General features: G+C 57.3%; 1 protein-coding gene across 1 annotated transcript; it reads left to right on the forward strand.

The window, feature by feature from the left end:
* The first annotated feature begins 787 nt into the window (after positions 1-787).
* Positions 788-11767, forward strand: PGF (placental growth factor). The gene is made up of 7 exons (XM_045578636.1): positions 788-1139; positions 2367-2409; positions 6630-6826; positions 7612-7688; positions 9278-9331; positions 9435-9495; positions 11012-11767. Exons 1-7 carry the CDS (start codon positions 1035-1037, stop codon positions 11018-11020), a joined length of 546 nt encoding a protein of 181 aa, XP_045434592.1. The 5' UTR covers positions 788-1034; the 3' UTR covers positions 11021-11767.
* Positions 11768-16803: the final 5036 nt, after the last annotated feature.

Raw genomic sequence — 16803 nt, forward strand, 5'->3', positions numbered from 1 at the left:
GCTACCAAGGGACCAGATCCACACACAAGTGACAGTTGTACATACAGCGGACACACGCAGACACTCAGACCCCACAGAGCCTCATAGTGCGGGTGGGTCCTAAATGGCCCCCACACACGTGCACAGACACGTGCACACACAAGCACACAAAGACCCTGCGGGCAGACCCCTGCCAGTGGAAGCATCACCCCCTCCTGGGACCAGGCCACAGGCCGCTCTGCCTGTGGTGGGTGGGCCCGCAGGGAGGGCCTGAGGACACTGGACGCCTGGCCAGGAGGAGGCTGCACGGGGCAGACAGGCAGCTCTGGAGCCAGGGGGCTTGGGTTTTGTCTCTGTCAGTGACACACGCGCCCGCTCGTGGAGTGCTTATGTATGCACAACATATACATGCACCGGGGGCACTCTTTCACCCCCGAGGACTGTGGGGATGGCATCAGGTGGCACTGGAAATGAAGGGCAGGCCAAGCTGCCGCCTTCCTAGCGGTGCCGCCAACGTGGGGCTGCACAGCGCGATGCCCCGACGCAAAGCCGCCAGCCTAGGAGCTGAGAGCCCCGTTCGGCGGGCACCGGCTCCGGCCGCCCCGTGGTGAACCAGGGGCTGGGCTCCCGGGGGAGGGGAGCGGGAAGGCGGGGAGGGCGAGAGCCTCTTCCACGCACGGCGCTGCGGGACCAGCGCGCTCAGACCGCCGCGGGCGCCGGGCTCGGCCGCTCCCAGAGCCCGGTCCGCGGTGGGCGGGGCGGGCCCGGAGCCCCGCCCATTCGCAGCGCCCGAAGCCCAGTCGCCGACCAGCTCCAGTCCATAAAAGCTGCTGTCTGAGCTGGAAGCGGCATCCTCACTGGCCCGTGGGATCGCACCGAGAGCCCGACGGACCTTCCCTGGCCGCCTGCCTGCCTGCCCACCGCGCCGAGCGCTGCGCATCAGGCTCCCCGGCCACAGACTTCCTACCTGCGAGCTCCCGCCGCTAGCCCACTAGCGGGCAGTAGTGAGAGGACCAGCCAGCCTGCGAACCAGAGACTCCCCCAGGGAGGTGAGCATGATGATTTTCCTCGGGACGTCTGAGAAGATGCCGACCATGAGGCTGTTCACTTGCTTCCTGCACCTCCTGGCCGGGCTGACGCTGCCTGCTGTGTCTTCCCAGGTAAGACCCACCCTCACACCCCAGCCTGGCCCCCCCTGAGCTCCTCAGCCCCAGCACTGAAAAACCGGGGGGCTCCGAAACCACAGACCCGCTCCCTGCAGCGGCACCTCCAAGGATGTGCACACATTTCCCAGGAGGCAGGCTGGACCACGTTGTCTGGGAGGAGACCTCAGAGGCGGCCGGGCTGCCCCAGACTCCGGCTCTGGGGTCTGTCGTGGTGGGGGCAGGGAAGCCACAGGGACGGGAGGGAGGCTTCCTGTCTGGCCCCTGGAGCCACCATGGCTTTGCTAAAAGCATCTCTCCGCTAATCCCAGGCCGGTCCCTGACCTTGTGGTCAGGGTCGAGGCCTGGGACCAGGCAGACGCCCCCAGGACCTCTGACCTGGTCTGGCGGAGGGGGAAGCCGGCAGAAGAAGCCATCGGTGGGGAGGCTGGGGCCTGCCCGGGGCTGAGCGCAGGGCTCCGGGGAGGGCTGCGGGCAGGACAAGAGGTCCCACGGTACCGGCTCTCCCCGGTGGGCAGCCGGAGGTCCCACGTGCAGGGCCTGGGGAAGTGAGCAGGGCCCTTTTCCCAGGAGCCGGGGGAGTCTGGCCAGGAGCCAGCTTGGGCAGGGAAATCCTGACAAAGCCAATGAGCTGCCTTCCCACTGCGCTATCTATGCCGCTGCTGCCCCCCGAGCCTGCAGCCCCAGCCCCGGAGTGGGTGGGCTAGACAGACCCGGGGCAGAAAAGCCCCACCGGCAGCCAGCCACCCGCGGCTGCAGGGCCGGCCAGAGGTGTAACGTTACCGGCACACCAGCTCATGGCGCCACCCGCCCCAGCCCCTCAGCTCCCACCAGCTGATCACCTCTCCTGGCTCTGGCACCCAGCCAGAGCAGGCTGCATAGGGCCCGGCAGGGTGGCCAGGGGGCTGGGCAGGAGGAAGACCCCGAAGAACTGCAAGATCTTGGAGATACAGAAAGCAAAGTGCTCCCAAAGCGAGCCAGACCCCTACACTTTTCTAATGAGGAAACTGAGGCCAGAGTGAGGGCTGGGACCCACTGGGACCCACCAAGCATCCAGTGAGGTTTTCGTTGGACATGGGAAGAGACAGCGCTGAGACGGGGCAGAGGGTGTGTGCAGTGGGTGGGAAGGAGCTCGGATGGCCCGCTGTGCTTTCGCCAGCACACTCGGCCCCAGAGCACACGGCCCATGACGGTCCCCTCATCTCTGCATCTTTCTGTCCACAGCCACTGGATCTGTCTGCCGGGAACAGCTCGTCAGAGACGAAAGGTAAGCAGACTGGGCTGGTGTGTGTGCTCACCACGCCCTCTCCTTTCACGCCTCTGCAGAGGGTGGGCAGGGACTGGCCTGGAGGGTGGGTGCAGGATGATATTATTAAGTTGGGGTAAGTCTGCAAGCTGGCTGATGCCCGGGCTGACAAAGGTGGCAGAGCTTGAGGAAACCCCCCCTCCTTCCCCCGCATGGTGACCCAGAGGCCCGGAGAGGTGTATTCCTGGGCCAGGGTCACCCAGAGAGCAAAGCTGGGGCCTGGAGCCCAGGGTTGGCCTGGTGGGTCCAGAGCCCCCTCGCAGCATGCCGCCGGGGGTGCATAGGAGGTCTTGGAGGGCAGCGTGGGCCGTGAGTGCCAGGGGCTAGGCCGGTGGTCTGGGAGCCGGGCACCGTGGGCAAGCGATCAAGAGAAGCAGGAGGGGAGAAGGGACCTTCCCAGCAGCCAGCCCTTCCCAGCAGCCAGGCCTTTTCATTGATTACAAACAGACAGAGCATGAGATGAGTCGCGCCCTCCCCGGCCCCTCCACTCTCCGCCCAGGGTTGCATCAGGAGGGAATCTTCAAAGGGCGAGACGGTTGCCAAAGAGACATACGTGCAGGAGGCGGGAGGCTGGTGCCAGGCCCCCCGCCTCGCTCCTCCCTCTCGGCCTCTCCAAGACGTGCGCGCGGCCACACGCGCTTCCCGCGCTCCGTGGGAGTGGGAGTGCGTAGTGTGTAGGGACGTGCGCACGCACATGCATGACAGCCCGTGTGGACTGGGAACACCCTCTCGCTGCTGCCTGCCTGTCTGGTAGCCAGCTCCTCCGGGGCCTGGCCACGCTCTCATGCCCGAACCCCAGGTCCTGAGAAGTGGGTGGGGGAAGCAGCAGCTCTTGGCTTCATGGATGCTCCCTCTCCCCTTGCTGTGCCCTCTGAGGCTGGCATGATGTTATGCTCGCTTAGGTTTGGGGAGAGGCCCGTCCCCACCTCCTATCTTCTCCATGCTTTCAGCGTGCTTCAGGCAATAGCTGGAGCCTCAGTTTCCCCATCTGTAAATGGGAGCAGTAGGCTACATCATCGCGAAGGCTTCCTCTAAGTGTGCAGGATTCTCTGACTCCATGGAGGGGACACGGGAGTATACATTTTTCCAGGGGCGAGGGTGAGGCGGCTTGGAAGTGTCAGTTCCTTAGGGCAGCTAACCTGCCATCCTCACCCGTCAGGAGGCCTGCTTTGTGGCCGTGGGAAGTCCCAGGAGATTTGGACCCCGGTTATCAAAATCTGAAATTGCCATCCCCTCCTGCTAGCCCCGGACAAGAGACAGCGTGGTCTGTACTTTGCAGCCATGGGTGCTGGTTTTTACCGCCACGACCGTGTAAGGGTTTTGGGCATGGACGGTCGTTCTGTGCTGGTCACAGGCCGTGAGCGAGGACGGCGCGCGCTTGTATTCTCCCGGTTTCATGGATGGAGGCGCTGAGGCTCACAGAGGCCCGCGGAGCTGCCTGAAGCCCTGGACACTCCTCGGCAGCCACGGCTCCTGGCTGAGCGGGCACGGGCAGCGTGCCCCTCGCAGCGGGCTGGCTGTGCGCCCCACCCGTGGCGATGGGGCCGTGGCCAGCAGCCCTGCCCAGCCCCGCGGCCTCCCCAGGAGCTTGCTCTCAGGATCAGACAGTTCCCTTCCTGCGTCTCCTCCGTCCTGGGGGGTTAGGCAGCTGGAACCACGTAGGAGGCTCACCCACAGGGCTGTCCAGAACCCACTCGTGGCCCTGGGAGCAGCCTTCGCTGCCGGCCTCGCGCTGGCCTGGCCCTTCATTGGGCGACAGCCTCCCGCTCTTCCCACCCCTACCCCGGCCTCTGGGCCCGGAGCAGCTGAGCAGAGCTCTTTCCGGAGGGCCTCAGCCCACATCTGGGAGCGGCCACGACTTTCTCATCTGGCCCCTACCCCGGCCGGCCAGCGCCCTTCGTTTCCCCGCACCCCCGTGCAGCGGCCTCCGGGAACGGGGTGCCCCCTTTCCTGGGGGCTGCCGGGGACGCCAGGCCCCGCTCACCTCCTCGGCCTTGCCCCAGTGCGATCCGGCCATGCGGTCCAGAAAGAGGCGGGTTCCAGGGCCCTGCAGCCTGGGCCCCGGCGGCGATGCAGGCTGTGTGGTGGGGCGTGGGGGTGAGGAAAGGAAATCCCTTCTTTTGCCGCCAAGGCTCAGCTGGCTCTGCTTAACCTGGCTGTGGCCCCAACAGCCCAGCTGGATGGGAATCTGTTTGCAGACTCGTAGGGGGCTGGGATACCCCTGCTCTGCCGCTGTCCCCTCCCTCATGGCTGCTCCCGGGGGCGGGTCCTGAGCCGTCCTCCACGGCCCTCTGTCAGCTGGCTGGTCTCCGCCGTTATTTATGTTTTCCGAGGTGGAGATTAAACGCCCCGCGTTGCACAGCCTCGCGAAGAGCTTAGACTGAAACAGGCGTTCACGGAGCTGTGATAGGGAGGTGGCCCTCGGACCTTGCACAGCAGAGGCCGGCTTCCCTGGGGCTTCCGGGCTGCTTATGGGAAGAGGGGCTTGTTTCCCACGTGGGGGTCCAGGGAGAGCCCCCCATGGGCCTGGAGAGGCAGGGGAGGCACTGGTCTCTCCCCCATGCCCGGACCCAGCCCCAGTGCCCCCTCCGCACACAAAGCAGAACGGAGCAGCAGACGCCCAGATAAATGTGGTTTTATTGCTCTGTGGCCTCCTAGGCTGGCTCCACGTGGACACGCCGCTCTTGGGTGTTTCCCACCAGCTCGCAGCCTTTCCCCAGGGCCTCTGTGAGGGCTGAAGTTTATTTTTCTCCTGAGGCTCACATCCTCGTAGGCTACATGGGGTGGACTTTGGCCTCTTCCGCCTCCTGGAAAGGAGGTGAGGGGCTGCTGGGAGAACCATGGCTCTGGGGCAGGAGCGTCCGGGCCCCCCGGTGACCCAGATCCCATGCCCTCTGCCACCGGCGGAGGACAGCCATCGTGTGTAGGGCAGCATGACCCAAAGCCGGAGATGTTTCTCTGCCCACGGTCTCAAGGCTGGACGGGGTTGTGTGCCCAGAGTCACAGGCTGTCTGTCAGAGCCGGGAGAGACCTTAGCAACCCTCTATTCCCAACCTGCTTCCTCCTCCCCTCCCCCGCCGAGGAAACTGATACCCCCAGAAAGGTGACGTGACCTCCCCAAGGTCACGCAGTCAGTGTAGGGCCAGGAGTAGACACTTGGCCTCCTGCTTCTGCCTACTCACTTCCTGTGAGCCTCTCTCTTGGGGGCCAGGCCCAGGCCTTCCCCTGAAGGAGTAGCGTATTTTGAGAGATTCCAGGTTGGCCTCCAAAAACTCTTGTTCATGACCACAGGACATCCTGGGGGTCAGGGGTGGGGGTGAGGGGTGTCCCCGATATTCTTCAGTGAATAATCATCTGATCAATAAGTTATTATTTATCCCTGTGTTTACTGGGTGCTAGGGAGGGTCCCTGTCCTCACAGAGCCTCAACTAGCTCAGAGAAGAGATAAGAGCCCCAGTGATTGAGATAAGGCCAGCCCCTGGGGCCTAGCTGTACTCCAAGGAGGAACATCTGTTCACACTGGGAAAGTTGGAGAGAGCCTTGGCGAGGCCAGGAGGCCGGGAGGCAGAGAGGCAGAGAGGCGGGCTTTGAAAAACGGGTGGTACACTGTATTTGGTTGGCAATGAGAACCGGGGGAGGAACATAGCCCAAAGGTGGGAGCAACGGGGATGTGGCCCAGTTTGATTCAAGGGCTGGCCCAGGTGAAATGAGGAGTGGGGATGGAGAGTGTTGCTGGCTGCAGGCGTGGCTGCCTCGCAAAGGCGCTGGCCCAGCGTGGGGCGGGAGACAAAGACGAGGGCAAACTCTGCAAGCCAGGCTCACGGGATGTACAGAAAGGTTTTCTGCAAAGCGGGCCTGAGAAAGACCCAGCGGGCCTGGGGGAGCAGCCAGGGGGCGCTCCTCGGAGCTCCCAGGACCCTAAGGCAGGTGTGGGTGCCTCAGTGAGAACACAGGGGAGCGCTGGGTACACTGAGAGATTCTACCAGACCCTCTAACGGTCCAGCAGTCTCCCCGGAGGGATTGCATCAGTTCAGAGCAGAGGGGGCTCAGATAGGCTGAGGGCTTCCTGGAGGAGGAGGTGTGGGCTGAATCCGGAGGGCTCTGCCAGGCTGAAGGAGCCAGGATGGGGGCATCAGGAGCAGCCGCGCCTGACCTGACCAGCCAACTGTGCCCTCTTGCAGTGATGCCCTTCCAGGAAGTGTGGAACCGCAGCTACTGTCAGGCAAAGGAGAAGCTGGTGGATGTCTTGTCGGAGTACCCCGACGAGGCGGAATACATATTCCAGCCGTCCTGCGTCCCTTTGATGCGCTGCTCGGGCTGCTGTGGAGATGAAGCCCAGCACTGTGTGCCAGTGGAGACGGCCAACGTCACCATGCAGGTAGGGAGGGTCTCCTCTCGTCCAGCCCGGCCCCTCATCCACACTCTACACAGCGGTCCGCTCGCCTGCTGCCAGGAGGGACCTGGAGGGGGAAGGAGGGCAGATGGAGGTCACAGGACTGCAGCGACTCTCCAGCCCATGTCCTTTCCACCCAGCACAGCGCCCCTCCTTCCTGAGCCTGCAGCCCAACTGTGGCCCACTCACCGCCTCCCTTATCAGCTGTCCAGGCTCTGGCTTAGGGGGTGGAAGAGATTTGAATCTGCTCAGACTCAAGAAATCCCTGTTTATACCAGGAGTGCTTGGTGACCTGAGGCCCCCCCCCCCTCTCTCTCTCTCTATCTCTCTCTCTCTCTCTCTCTCTCTCACACACACACAATGGTTTGTGGAACACTTGCTGAGTAGTGCCAAGCACTGTACTAGGTAGGCCCTTCACTGCCTCAGCATTCAGCCTTCAAGGCAAGTCTTATTCCCATTTTACAGATGAGACACGTGACGTTCATCCCTCTCTCAGCAGGGAGGAGAGTCACGATTCCAACATGTGTGTCTGACTCCAGCGCGTGGGCCCCCTGCTCCATGGCGCTCTGTGGTGGCCGCCTCCCTGAGGCCCACATACTGAGGGAGGGCTGTTTGCCCCACACCTCAAAGCAGAAGGAGGGCATGTAGTCCAAAGGGTGGTGGGGGGAAAACACAGAGTCTGGTCCTCCCCCCCAAGGAGGATGTGGAAAATGTTGGAAACCCACGCCCGGCCCCCCTCAACCCAGGCATCCCACCTTTCTTTCTCACAGGTCCTGAAGATCAGCCATGGGCAGACGCCCTCCTTCGTGGAGATGACATTCACTCAGCACACAAACTGCACGTGCGAGTAAGTCCTCAGGGGATGGCGGGCACAGGCCCCATGCACGTGGCAGCCTTAGTCACGTGGCTGCCATCTCGGCTGCAGGCCAGGTTCCTTCCTGGCGGAGCGAAGCCGGCCAGGGAAATCGGGGCTCAGAGGCAGCTGTGTTTTGTCCCCGCATCAGCCAGTGTTTGTCTGAGGAGGGGTCCCAGGAGTTGGAGCACAGCCGCAAGGGTGAAGGAAGCCTGAGTCCCTCCCACACTAGGGGCTCAGAGCACACCACCCCCTCCCTGAGATGGGAGACAGGTGCCACAGCCCTGGAAGAGACACTGAGGCAAGCACAGTTCAAGCCTGGGCTCAGCGCTGGGCCAGGCTGGTGCCTGCGGAAGAGGACAGCGAGGCAGAGGAGCACCAGGGAGGAGGAAAGGGGCAGAAGGAAGAAGGCATTGGGGTTTCAGCACAATAGCACCCCCACCCAGCAGAGCCTCTGCCCAGCCCGATCCCAGGGCATCTGAGCAATAGTTTCCGGGAGGAGCAGGCCCAGCACTGCCAACCAGGCCTGGGAGAGAGAGAGAGACCGCCGAGGTGCTCTAGGCCAGTGGTTCCTAATGCCTCGACCCTTTAATACAGCTCCTCATGTGATGGTGACCCCCAACCACAAAATTATTTTTGCTGCTACGTCATAGCTGTAATGCTGCTACCGTGAATGAACCGTAATGTAAATATCTATGTTTCCCGATGGTCTTAGGCGACCTTGCTAGCGGTTCACAGCCATTCCGTTGGGGTAGGCAGGCGAGGCACTGGGGCTCCATGAGCATCTCTGCCGTGCCCAGGATGGCATAGACATGACCAGGCAGTCCAAGAGGCCCTGGTACCCTGCCCCGGCTCCCCAGGGAAACAGCCAGCCGAGGGCAACATTCCCTGGCCACGCTGCCTCCCAGGGAAGACGGAGGCCCTGTCCCCTTCCAACAGGCTGGCCAACAGGGACACCTTTCTTCTCACTTCTGGGCCAACAGCCACAGCTCCGGAGGCAGAGCCAGGACCTGCCTGGTGACTGTGGGGCTGTGGTTACCTCCCCTTCCTCCGCCCCTCATCCGCTCCTCCTGCTGCTGCCCGCGGCATCACATCCCTGGAGCAGAGGTGGCAGGTGTGCCCTGACAGGCAGCCTTAGCTGGCAGCAGCCACCCTCCTCTCCTGGCCTCACTCACTCTCCCTGAGGAAACTGGGTGCACCCTGGAACGAAGAGCGGGAACAAGAGAAAACATAAACAGAGAAGGCAGGAAAGGACAGGCTTACAAATCCCCAGATTTGATGTCAAGAGGCTGAGAAGTGCAGAGGTTATGGAAAGGGGCCCCGAGGGGAAATTGGTCTCTCTCTCTCTCTCTCTCTCTCTCTCTCTCTCTCTCTCATTCTCTCTCAGAGGGGTCACAGGAGTCTAGAGTGGGAGCTGAAGGCCTCTGGCCATCTCTTCCTCACTAGCTCCATGCTACCCCCTAGTGGTCTCAGTGCCAACTGCAGGACAGGACTGCGAAGGTCTGAGGGGAGGGAGGTGTGTGGGTGACAGGCAGCCCACGCTTACCACTCTCCTGATTCTCCCCTGCCCTCTGTTTTCCCAGGCCTCGGTCGCAGGTAACGCAGACGACGACGACAACAACAACGAAGCCAGAAGGGTAAGTGGCCTGGCTGGGGCTCCAGACTGTTCTTGGGCCTGCCAGCCCTGTCCTACCATGGTAAGCTCCCAGCCACTGTCCTGACGGTTTTGGCTTATTGCAGGAAGAAATCCAGGAATGGTGAGAAGAGGAAGAAAGAGAAGCAGAGACCCACAGTGGCCCCTGTGAGTGTGCTGGGGGGCCCTGGGATGACAAGGAGGCTGAGGCAGGGGGAGCCCCCACCAGCAGGGGTTCACGCTGGGGAAGGGGAGAGCAAGGCCCAGAGCAGTCTCGGGGGCCCGACCAGGGAGGTGCATTTTAGAGATTCTAGGGCCCTAGAACCTCAGGGGGCCTTGGGTCTCGTCCTGGCTCAGCATGAGTCTCTGTGTGGCTTGAGCGAGTCGCGTCGGCGCTCTGTACCTAGTGTTTCTGTGTAAAAGGAGGGCTCAGAGGCCCATCTAGCATTTAGTCATTCTAGAAACAGTCATCAAGAACTTGACTATCTGCCAGGTAGACCAGCAAACAAACCAACAAGATTCTTGCTCTTAAGTGCTTACCTTCTGGGAACGAAAAGTCCAGCAGCTGGCAACATAGCCAGGGCTATTTTCCAGAGGCGTCTGGGAGGAGCATCTGCCCACTGGCTCTCACATCCTGTGTTTTTGTGCCTCCCCTACCCCCCGGGGGGCCTCGGGTCTACTCGCTTCCATTTCCCTCCCAATGTCACCTGTCCACCTTGGCTTCACACCTGGAGACCCAGGGTGGAGTCCAGGCCTCAGTGGAGTGTAGGCCAGAGAAGGACTAGAGAAGGGAAGCTCAAATACGTGAGTAAATAGTAAAAACACAATATTTCACATCTACTTAGTCACAGGACAGCTCCTTTCAGCTACTTCTCAGGACACATAAGCTGACAATTCGGTTGAGTTGCTCTTTAATTTGTTGAAAGTGAAGACTTGGAAACCACCTGACTTGCAAAAGGCTTGGTTACCCAGTTATTTGCCATATTCCCTTTCTCTTTCTCTCTCTTTTTTCCATATTTCCTTTTCAACACTTACACCTTAAGCTGTTCTTTGTTCAGTGTTTGGCCTCGGGCCATAGTATTGTCCCGGCACAGGAATGGGCAGGATGGCTGCCAGGCAGAAAGGTATTTGGTGGTGAATGCTCAGGATGATGGGGAACCAACCCTGTAAGGCCGGCAGGCAGGCAGTTTTCAGGTGGAGAACTGGAAATAGATTCTCTTAAAACCATTGGTACTCATACAGATCTTGGACAGTTTTCATGTACATCTAGGGATACCCGCACCCTCGTCTGAAGACTGCTGCCTTAGAGCAATCAGATGTATTAGCGTATGGAGCCAGCCTGGGTTCAGGTCCCTGACTAGCTGCGTGACCTTGGGCGAGTTTCTTAACCTCTTTGAGCCTCCTTTTCTCATCGGCAAAAGAATGATAATACCGTAGCACTGCCTTCCTAATGAGCTATCGTGAAGGGTAGATGAGGAGGTGCTTAGCGCAGGGCTGGGCGGCTGGAGACGTGCTTGGTGAGGAGTAGCTCCCAGCTTCTCTGGCCTTGGTCCAAGCAGAGAGCCAGGCATGCTGCAATCTCCCTGCCCCGGCTTCCCCCTGAGGTTGTCCCTGCTGCTCCCGAAGGAGGGACCCCACCTTCCGCAGCGGGCTGATACCTGCTCTCTGTGTTTGGTCTGGACAGGTGAGCTGATACTTCTCCCCCCCACGATGACCAGCCCCTCGGAGGAGAGAGACTCCATACCTGGCTCCTGTATTTATTACCGTCACACACTCAGTTACCTCCTTACTGGCACCTGCCGTCTATTTATTAGCCAATCGTATCCCTGCTGAATGACTCTCTCCCTCCAAGATGAGGGGCATGGAAGGATATGACCCTCAGGAATTCAGTGCCTTACGCAGAACGTGAGAGAAAGAAGACAGCCACAGCCCGTGTGTGCTTCAGCTTGGGAAGAAGCAAGATGTGACTTTGCGAGGGCCACGCCGGGCTCCAGAGGCCCGAGGACTCCCCACGGGGCTGGAGAAGGAACAAGAGAAGAGGAAGAACCCACCACCTGCCCCTGGGCTTTGGGCTCTGCATGGACCAGCCGCCCTTTGGGAGCTCCGGCGAGGATGCGGGCTGAGGAGCTTGCTCTGGCCAGGCAGGGGTTGAGGGGCCCCGTGGCTTCTTCCTCCTCCTCCTGGCAGCGGCTCTGACCCTGGAGAGCGGAACACTCAGCTCTGGGGAACAGCCGTCGCCCGGGGCCTTGGCCACTTCCTCCTCGCATCTTGCTACAGCTTGTCCCGGGACATTGTTCTTTGTGGCCAAGGAAGGCTTCACCATCCTGCCCCGCTCAGGGACACAGGCCACGAGCGGTCCCAGGCCGGGCATGGAGCACACTACCTGCCTGGCTGTCTGGCTGTCAAGCCTTTTTCTCTTGAATAAAGTTATTCTAGTCTGAAAACCTCTGCCTCTGGGAGTGTCTGTTGGAGCTGCGAGCAGCAGAAGGTGGAAGCGGGACAGAAAAAGGATCACTGGCCCTCGGCTGCCCCCGGGGGGGCGCCAGCCTCCTGCAGCTTCCTGGGGGTGCCTTCTCCCCAACTGCTGTCGGCAGAAACCCTGCAGTCCGCTCTTCCTATTAAGAAGGATTTCCGATATTTAATCTCTGCCCCAAAGTTGGGGCAACTTGGACCCAGTATCCCATGAACACCCTCTAATGCAAGAGCACAGTCCCTTCCATCTCCCCCAGGGTCACCCCATACCTGACCCAGTGCCTGGCCCTCCGGACCCTGAGTGAATGGGGGTTCCTCGGGTCCTGCCCCCCATCTCCAGCCTGCTCAGGTTACCGAGTGCAGGGGTCTGCGGATGCTGCCCGATTCCCTATCCCTTTACCTACCACCCGCCTCTGCCTTCCTCCTGAAGGTCTTGGCATGAAATGAGAAAGAGTGCTTTTCAAATTTTTTTCAGTCCAAACCACATCAGACCCCATCTACCTCTGGTCCGAAAGGGCTGTAGTTTTATTGTTGTCGGTATTGTGGGAAGGAGAGTTCCCCGCTCCCTTGCAGGCTGCTCAGGACAAACCCACAGGGTCCGGGGCAGGCTCGCCCGGGGCTTTGGAGGGAAGCCCTGGACAGTCCAGTGGGTGCGGTGAGTTGGCCCTGCTGAGGCAGCTGGCCTTGGCAGTCTGTTCACCGAGGCCTGGGCCCCCTGGAGGACACTCTGGTCAGAATGTGTTCTGGCTGGTGATCACAGAGGGGGTGTGGGCCAGCCTCAGGGCAAATGCTCTGCAGAAGAACTGCACTTTCTCTCCTGCTTCTCTCCCCTTGGGCTGAGGCCATGCTGAGCCATTGCCTTGGATGAACTAAGAGCTGAGAATAGCAGCCCCTTCCCCTCGGCCGGGCCCTGGATTGGCCACAGGGACCCCAGCTCAGTCCCAGGAGCATCTCCAAGGCTCTCAGCTTCTCAAATCACCCACATGGAGCTCAGTCTTCCTCCACAGCCATAGAGCCCTCTAGAGAACTAGACAGAGACGGGGAACTCTCAGAGGCCAGAAGCAAAAAGCTGACCCCTGCCCAGAGCAGTGGGAGGAGTAGGAAAGGAACTGACAGGTCCATTTGGCCACCTGGGCAGTCCTTTTTGATCAGTTAGGTCCTGCAGGGCCCTTTTCATTTGCTCATTGGTTATTCATGGAGCACCACCTGTGTATCTGCCACTGTCCCAGGCACCACGGACCCGGTGGGGAATAAGGCACACAAGGATCTGCTCTCCTGTGTCTGAGAGGACAGACAGATTGTAATCGTGTGTTACAGGATATTGGGTGGACTTTACTGTTGCTCAAACTGGTGGCTGGACCTAGAACTAAGGAAAAAAGGAGCCTTGATACCCCACACTCTAAAACAAAGGAGGAACGATTTGGGGGTGGACACACCTGCCTACAGGTTTTATCAAGAGGTGGCTGAAGTAATCCACCCAGCACCTCCTAGAGCACCCCCTTCTCCATAAGCAGAAGACCAGGAAAGGAGAAGGAAAGGAGAGGGAGGTGAGGCCGCTGGAGACCTGGGTTGCTGGTTCCTCTTCCTCCTCTCTGTGGAGCTGGATTTGCCCAGGTGCTATCTCAATAGGAACTGGGGGCGAGGAGAACTGAAGAGTGACAGGGGACAGCATCCCGCAGGAATTTCCCAGGGGGCAGGGCGCCATGGTGAAAAGTGAACGGCCAGAAGCATCCTTGCCCAGGTTCTCCCAAGAGGGAGACCTGCAGGTGAGGAGATCCTACAGGCTGTGGGTCTAGGGTTGGGGAAATTGCTGAGTGGCACGTATCAAAGAGAGAACTGGAAAAAAAACACATCAGGGAACAGTGCTATAGGGCCGTGGTCGGCAAACTGGCTCACGAGCCACATGCGGCTCTTTGAGTGTGGTATTCCATGAAATACCACAGCCTGGGCAAGTCTATTTTGAAGAAGGGGCATTAGAAGAAGTTTAAGTTTAAAAAATTTGGCTCTCAAAAGAAATTTCAATAGTTGGTATTTGGCTCTATTAACTCATGAGTTTGCCGACCACTGCTCTAGGATATCCCTGTGGTGCACCAACAAGATAGTTGGCATCTATCATGGGAGGCATAGTCAGAGCCAGAGAAGAAATGGCCCCAACTAAGAGGGACTTTACTCCAATTTCTCCTTCCTGGCCCATTTGAAAGAAAGAGAGGGGAATGGGGAAGAGTACAAGGGCAGACCGTGCCCTTCCCAGCTCCCTTGAGCCAAAGCCAGGCCCTGCCTTCGGAGAAGAGAGGTGTTATACTTACATTGGGTAGACCAGCCTAGATGGGGTTGGGCCTTTAATAAATTAAAGTGACAGGAACATTAGAAGATCCGCCCAAAGTGCTATTAATACACAAGAAGAGGAGAATCAACATAATTCATCTAGAAGCAATGATGAGAGAGAAGAAGAAGAAGAAAAAAACTGGGTTGTTTGTGCTTTCACTGTTTGCTCAATAAGCAAGTTAGACATGTAAACAAAGAAATTAATATGTCATTGCCAAAATGGTTCTGGCACATTAGATATGACCTTGACTTCTTTGACATTTCTCCCTCGAGAGGGAAGGTCTGTTCCCTGTCTTTGAATCTGAGTTGACCTGGGTCTGCTTTGATCATAGAGCATGGCAGAAGAGACCCTATAAGAGTTCCAAACCCTTTCAAGAGATCTGGAAGCCTTGGTCTCTTGGAACCCTGAGCTGCCATGTAAGAAATTCAACTATCATGAAGTCACCATGTTGGAAGGAAGCCCGAGCTTGCTGCAGAGAGGTGTGGGGAGAGAGTGAGAGTGAGAGTGAGAGCGAGAGCGAGAGCGAGAGCGAGAGCGAGAGAGAGAGAGAGAGAGAGAGAGAGAGAGAGAGATGCTCAGCCAGCCTCCAGTTGTCCCAGGCTCCCAGCCTTTACAGTCATCTCAGCAGAAGTCCCAGGACTCATGGAACAGGACAAGCTGTGCCCTGTTTGATTTCCTAACCTGTAGAACCATGAGATATAATAACAAATTGTTATGCAGCAATAGGGGCTGAATGGAAAACAAGGAAAGGTGATCAGAGGTGATATTTATGGTGAAGCTGAAAGATAGGAAGGGATTCGCTCAAACAGAAGACACCACTGATGCAAACGCCTTAGAAGGGATCCCAGCAAGGCTGGGCAAGGGAGGAAGGGACATGAGATGGGGTTGATGTTTGAGGTAGGCAAGGGCCAGATCATGCAAGGGTTTGCCAGGTTAGGAGTTTGAATTTTGTTATAATGTGGAGGGAAACCATTGGAGGGTTTCAAGCAGGGGAATGAAGTGACAGCACACATATTTTTGGAAGATCACTCTGCCTTCTGGGTGGAGAATGGATCTTGGGGGCACAAGACTGTAGGAACAAATACCACTTACAAGGCTATAGGAGAACCAGGCAACCAATCAGAATGGCTTGGTTTAGGAAGAAGTAATGGAGATGAAGAGGGATAGAGAGTTTGTTCTTAATGTGCCACATGGACTGGTTACCCTGATCATTCATTCATTATTGAGCTTTTTTTGAGTCTACTAGAAGCAAGCAAATTGTAGTAGACACATGAATAAGGGGGCAAAATATATCAGCATATGAAAGTTTCCCCATTTCCCACTTAGTAAAGAAAATCTCATTCTGCAAGAAATAAGGATAACTGGAGAGAAAGCTTAGCTGAAGGGGCTACATTGATCTACCTAAGAACACACAGAGACAAGGCAAGCCGGAAAAGGGAAAGAAAAGACCTCACTGCTCGGTCTAGAGAAAGAGCGTGGGTTTTGTTGATTTAAGAGCTTCTGATGGTTTAAGACAATTTGGGGAGAGAGTAAGGGTTTGTAAAAGTGATGCTACACTTCTCCCATGTTCAAGTTCCTAATGTTCTTTGAGAGATGCTCACTCAATAAGGCAGAGAGCCAGCCCAGAGGAACACCTGGGTGAGCCAGGGTTGCACAGAGAGACAGAAGAAGGAACTGTCACTGGTCTTACAAAGCTGGTCGAAGGAGTCTGAGATGCACAGATGATTATGAAAGAAGGAAAGAAGACCACATGGCTTAAGCAGATGAAGTGCTACTAAAGAAATCTGAGATCTCTGAGGTAACTTACACATGGGGGAAATCAGGAAAATCAAGACTGGCTTCACAGAGTCTGTAGCATTTGAACAGTGACTCAAGGGATAGGCAAGATTGTGGGGAGATAGATGGAGAAGGCATTCTAGGTGCAGGCAACACATTAACAAAGATCCAGAGGTGGAAAACCCACCGCTATACAGAGATTTTCACACAGTTATGTTTGTTTGTTTGTTTGTTTGTTTAAATTTAATAAATCTTTATTGCTCAGATTATTACAATCGTTTCTCCCCCCCATAGCTCCCTTCCACCCAGTTCCCACCCCACCCTCTGCCCTTAATGCCCCCCCCATTGTCCTCATCCATAGGTGTATGATTTTAGTCCAGTCTCTTCCTGCACCTGCCACACCCCTTTCCCCCTTTTAATTATCAATCCACTCCCTTTCTTTGCCCCTCATTCTGTTATATTCACCAGTTTATTCTGTTCCTCAGGTTTTTAATTCATTTGATTTTTAGATTCACTTGTTGATAGATATGTATTTGTTGTTCATATTTTTTATCTTTATTTTTTTCTTCTTCTTCCTCTTCTTAAAGAATGCCTTTCAGCATTTCATATAATACTGGTTTGGTCGTGATGAACTCCTTTAGCTTTTTCTTATCTGTGAAGCTCTTTATCTGACTTTCAATTCTGAATAATAGCTTTGCTAGGTAGAGTAATCTTGGTTGTAGGTTCTTGCTATTCATCACTTTAAATATTTCTTGCCACTCCTGTCTGGCCTGCATATGTTCTGTTGAAAAATCAGCTGATAATTGTATGGATGCTCCCTTATAGGTAACTAACTGTTTTTCTCTTGCTGCTTTCAAGATTCTCTCTTTGTCTTTTGCCCTTGGCATTTTAATTGTGATGTG

The sequence above is a fragment of the Pipistrellus kuhlii genome, unplaced genomic scaffold (genome assembly GCF_014108245.1).
Source record: "Pipistrellus kuhlii isolate mPipKuh1 unplaced genomic scaffold, mPipKuh1.p scaffold_m20_p_1, whole genome shotgun sequence".
Lineage (NCBI taxonomy): Eukaryota > Metazoa > Chordata > Mammalia > Chiroptera > Vespertilionidae > Pipistrellus > Pipistrellus kuhlii.